The 5,478-nt window shown below is 44.8% G+C and overlaps 1 protein-coding gene across 1 annotated transcript; it reads right to left on the bottom strand.

The window, feature by feature from the left end:
• Positions 1–2,216: 2,216 nt before the first annotated feature.
• On the bottom strand, positions 2,217–3,221 carry LOC130980960 (uncharacterized). Its single transcript, XM_057904599.1, has one exon. It carries the CDS (start codon positions 3,219–3,221, stop codon positions 2,217–2,219), a length of 1,005 nt encoding a protein of 334 aa, XP_057760582.1.
• Between the last annotated feature and the right edge of the window lie 2,257 nt (positions 3,222–5,478).

A 5,478-nucleotide genomic window follows, 5' to 3' on the forward strand; every position in this document is an offset into this window, starting at 1 on the left:
TCGGGTAAATGAGATAGTAGGTAACTCGGGCAGGGGACTGTCTTCTCGGACATGATAGACTTCTTTGAGGTGTCTTTTTCGCGAGGATCTGGATGTTCCTCCGCCTGCAAAACCTCCATTTATCATGTGAACGTGTCTTTCGGGGGTTCGCGGGATTTGTTCGGCCCGACCTTCGTTATCTCCCCGTCTTCTCTTCCTGGTCTCTTCTCCTTTCTCTGCTATGTATCTGTCGAGCTTTCCTTCTCTGGCCAGCTTTTCTATAACATTTTTTAGGTCGTAGCAGTCGTTAGTAGAGTGACCGTAGAGTTTGTGATATTCACAGTATTCGGACCGATCTCTTCCCGCTCTCTTGTGTTTTAGCGGTCGGGGCGGTGGGATCTTTTCGGTGTGGCATACTTCTCTGTAGACGTCTACCAGGGAGACTCGGAGGGGGGTGTAGTTGTGGTACTTCCGTGGTTTGTCCGAGTTGGGGTCTTCTTTTTTCTTCTGTTCCCGATCCCGATCTCGGAGTGGGTAGGTCGATTCCTTCCTAGAAGAGTCTCTTAGCTGGGAGGTTTCCTCCATGTTGATATATTTTTCTGCCCGTTCCTGCACCTCGTATAGGGAGGTCGGGTATCGTTTGGATAGGGATTGGCTAAACGGTCCTTCTTTTAGGCCGTTTGCTAGTCCCATGATGGCTGCTTCAGTGGGCAAGTGTTGTATGTCCAGGCAGGCTTTGTTGAATCGCTCCATGTATTCTCGGAGAGTTTCTTGGTTACCTTGCTTGATCCCGAGTAGACTGGGGGCATGTTTTGTTTTGTCCTTTTGAATAGAGAACCTTGTTAGGAATTTTTTGGTTAGATCCTCGAAGTTGGTGATTGATCTTGGTGGCAGGTTGTCGAACCACTTCATGGCTGACTTGGTGAGAGTGGTGGGGAAGGCTTTGCACCGAATCGCGTCGGAGGCGTCGACTAGGTACATTCTGCTTCTGAAGTTGCTGAGGTGGTGACTTGGATCGGTGGTGCCGTCGTAGAGATCTATGTCGGGTGGTTTGAAGTTTCGTGGTACCTTCTCGTTCATGATCTCTTTCGTGAAGGGATCGTGGTTGCCTTCGGGGGTGGTGCCGCGTTCTGTCCGGTTTTTCAGGTTGGCCTCTATTTTCTGCAGTTTTTCTTCTAATTCTCTGCGCTTTCGAGTCTCCCTTCTCAGATCTCGTTCAGTTTCTTTCTGCTTTTTTATGTCCTCTTCGAGTTGTTTCAGCCGATGTTGTTGTGCCCGGACCGCTTCTAGAATTTCCGAGCTCTTCTCTTTTTCGGAATTTTGCGGATCTTTGTTTGGGAGTGATGTCTTTGGGCGATTCTGTTTGTTTCCTCCTGGAGTGCGTGGTGATAGAGGGCTGTCCGGTCGTTCTCCGGTGTCAATTTCGTCCTCTTGTTCAGATGCAGCGTGGTCATTGTCGTGGGGGTCATCTGCCATGATGGAGGGATGACTTCCAGGTCCCCGGCAACGGCGCCAATGTTCCGGGGGTTACCTGAAACGTGTAGCTCGGTCGTCTGGAGAGGCCCGAGGTGGGGGTTCAGGGACCCGAGCTTGATATGCAGAGTGGTTGGTGGTTGTACCTGCAATGACACTGCGATGCTTAAGTTAGCATGGGTCCAAGCAGATATGTGTAGATGTGGAATGAATGTCATACCTGGGTGCTCCAGTGTATTTATAGTAGTTGGCCGTGATCTTCCCTGAATAAGATATTCTTATCTTATCTTATCTTTTTGGGAGTTTTATCCCTATCTTTGTGGAACCGCCTTTCCTAGGCCTTTTCGGCTTTTAGGTTTTGGGCTGTGTTCCTTTGTGATGGGCCTTCTTTGCTCTTTGTCCGAGGTCCGACCTTAAGGCGTGAGCCTTGGACGAGGTCGGACCTTTTGTGAATTTGCCGAGTTTGGAGGAGCTCGGTCAGGGTATGAACATCCGCCATCCTGTGACGGTCCTGGTAGGAATTAGTTCGTTCTTTTCATTGGGGACTACAGTGATTCCTTCTTTTTTGGGCACGACATGCACGGGGCTGTCTGAGATCGGGTAGATTATTCTTCCCTACCATAATTTCATAACTTCTTTCTGTACCACTTCCTTCATGATTGGGTTAAGCCTCCTTTGGGATTGAATGGATGGTTTGCATCATCTTCCAACAGTATCTTGTGCATGCATATGGCTGAACTGATTCCCTTCAGGTCAGCGAGGGTCTATCCAATGGCATCCTTATGCTTTTGCAATACTTGGAGTAGTTCATCCTCTTGATCTTGGCTGAGGGATGAGTTTATGATTACTGGGTAACTTTCATTCTTTCCTAAGTATGCATATTTGAGAGTGGGTGGCAGTGCTTTGAGTTCAAGTTTGGGTGCCTCTATCTTTTCATTCTCTTCCTTTTGTGCACCTTGTATGCGAATCTCTGTTGTTGGAACCTCTTCACTAGATGTTGACTCCTCCTCTGTTAACTCTTCAGGTTCTTCCTCTTCAAAACTCTCTTGCACTTCCTCTTCAAGTGAGTCCAACCTCATACATTCCCCCAATTGTTCTGGTGGGTAACTCATGGCCTTGAACACATTGATTGTCATCTTTTCATTGTGTAATCTCAGGGTGAGATCACCCTTTTGGACATCAATGACAGCTCTAGCAGTGGCTAAGAACGGCCTTCCCAAGATGATGGAGGCCTTGGCTTCCTCTTGCATATCCAGCACTACAAAATCTGCCGGGAATATGAAATCTCCCACTTTCACCAGCAAATCTTCTACTACGCCATGAGGGAACATGAACGATCGGTCTGCCAGTTGTAAGGCAATTTTTGTTGGTTTAGCCTCCTCAATCTTCATCCTCCTCATCATAGCTACTGACATCAAGTTGATGCTAGCTCCTAAGTCACATAAAGCCTTCTCTACTGTGATTTCCCCTATAATATAAGGGATCTGGAAGCTCCCAGGATCTTTCAATTTCTGGGGCAGTTTATGCTGAATGATAGCACTACATTCTTCGGTTAGTATCACAGTCTCGTTGTTCTTCCAGCTTCTCTTCTTAGTCATTAGCTCCTTTAAAAACTTGGCGTAGAGTGGCATTTGTTCTATTGCTTCAGCAAAGGGTATGTTGATTTGTATTTTCTTGAAGATTTCCAAAAATCTCAAGAATTGGTTCTCATCCCCCTTCTTCCTCAACTGCTGAGGGTATGGGACTCTTGGGGCGTCTAGCTTCAGCATTCCTTCTTCTTTTTGCGAACTTGCAATGGAAGCTTGAGCTCCATCTTGCTTTGTTTCTTTTTCATTTGAGCCCTCTTCTTGTGGTTTCTGGGAGGATTCCTTTAGTTCCTTCCCACTCCTGAGGGTGATAGCTTGACACTTCTCCCTTTGGTTTGAGTTAGTATCGCTTCAAAGGTTGTGGTTGGGAATCTGCTTGAATAGGTACCCAATTTGTGTTTCACGTTTCTTGATGACAGCATCTTGATTCTGCATATTGGATTGCACTTCTTCTCGGAATGCTTTACTGTCTTGGATCTCTTTGCGTATGTCCTTTAGTAAGTTCTCCATCCTTAAGAGTCTGTCATCAGAAGGTGATGGTGAGTTGAGATTAGAAGGATGAGAGTGGTTAGGTTGGCCTTCGTATAGGTTTTGAGAGGGGTTGTTATGTGAGTGTTGATATGGTTTAGGTGTGGCATGTTGGTGAGCTATGTTACTGGGATTTGGACATCTTTGATCTTGGCCCTGGTCTTATTGATTTCCCCATCCGAAATTGGGGTGATTTCTCCATCCAGAGTTGTAAGTTTTGGAGTATGGATCATGGACTTGTCTAGGTGAGTTTCCCACAAAACTGGCTTGGTCCCAGTCACCTTCTTCTCCTTTGTTTACTCCTTCTTGAGTTGGTGATGAGGTGATGGCTGCCGCAACTTGGTTCTCTTCCACCTTCTTGGTAAGATCTGCTAGCTGCTTGGTGATCATCTTGTTTTGGGCTAACAGTGCATCCATGTGGTTCAGCTCCATTACTCCTCTAGTGTTACTTTCTTCAGAGGTATAGAAGTAGTCATTCTCAGCAACTGTTTCAATTACATCTATGGCTTCTTCAATGGTTTTCTTATTGTTTAAAGATCTTCCTGATGAATGATCCACAGCCTTCTTTGACTCATAGGAAAGACCTTCATAGAAGATGTGAAGTTGGACCCACTCATTAAACATCTCTGGTGGGCATCTCCTTGTTAGGTCTTTGAACCTTTCCCAAGCTTCATAAAGTGTCTCCCCATCTTGCTGTCTGAACGTCTGCACTTCAGTTCTCAGCCTATTGATCCTTTGAGGGGGGTAAAACATTGCCAAAAACTTGTTCACTACCTCCTCCCAATTCGTCAAGCTCTCCTTTGGAAAGGATTCAAGCCACTTTGATGCCTTTTCCCTGAGTGAAAAGGGGAACAAGAGCAACCTATAGACATCGGGGTGGACTCTATTGGACTTCACCGTGTCACAAATCCTCAAGGTGGTCAAGTGTTGGTTAGGGTCTTCTTGAGCACCTCCTCCAAATGAGCAATTATTTTGCACCAAAGTGATGAGCTGAGGTTTTAGCTTGAAATTGTTGGCATGTTTGGTGGGTTTCTGAATGCTGCTCCCACAGTTTCCAGGATTAGGGTTGATATAGGATCCTAAGACCCTCCTTTCATGCCCAGCCCAGTTTGCATGGTCTTCTCTGGCATGATTATGAGCTTCTTCTTCATGATTGTTCTCCAAATTCTCTTCCATGTTGGGTTCGAAGTATTCTTCCTCTTCTTCAGCACCTACCACTCTTTTTCCTCTTGCTTCCCTCCTTAATCTCAGGAAGGTCCTCTCAGGTTCAGAATCAAAGGAAGTTAAAGCCCCGCTTCTTCTCCCTATCATACAATCAACAAGGCGCAAGCAAGGAAATAAATGCAGAAACTATTCTTGTTAAAAAAAATGCTGTTAGAGTGAGTGATGCAATATATCAAACAGTTAGTGGGTGAGTGAAAAAGATTATAAACAACTGGAATAAAGGGCTAAAGGGATGGGAAGAAAAACAACCGAAACTAAAAGTAAATTGCTCAAATAGAAATTTAAATCAGCAAAATGAAAAATGCTCAATCTAGTTATCCTCCAACTTAATCATTGTTGATACAAAATCAATCCCCGGCAATGGCGCCATAAACTTAATGCACGAAAAACTTGTCTCTCAACAAATTTCCTTCGGCAAGTGTACCGAATTGTCGTCAAGTAAAAACTCACTATAGAGTGAGGTCGAATCCCACAGAGATTGATTCATCAAACAACTTTAATTAGATGAATGTTCTAGTTGAGCGAACCAGAATTTGATTTGAGACTTGCAGAAAATTAAATTGCGGAAAAGTAAATAGCAGAAAAAGTAAATGCTAGAAGTAAAGAGCTGAATGTAAATAGCAGAAAATAAATTGCAGAATCTTAAATGGGAATGGGGAAATGCCCATAAAAGTAAATGGCAGAAATT

Source organism: Arachis stenosperma, chromosome 5 (genome assembly GCF_014773155.1).
Source record: "Arachis stenosperma cultivar V10309 chromosome 5, arast.V10309.gnm1.PFL2, whole genome shotgun sequence".
NCBI lineage: Eukaryota > Viridiplantae > Streptophyta > Magnoliopsida > Fabales > Fabaceae > Arachis > Arachis stenosperma.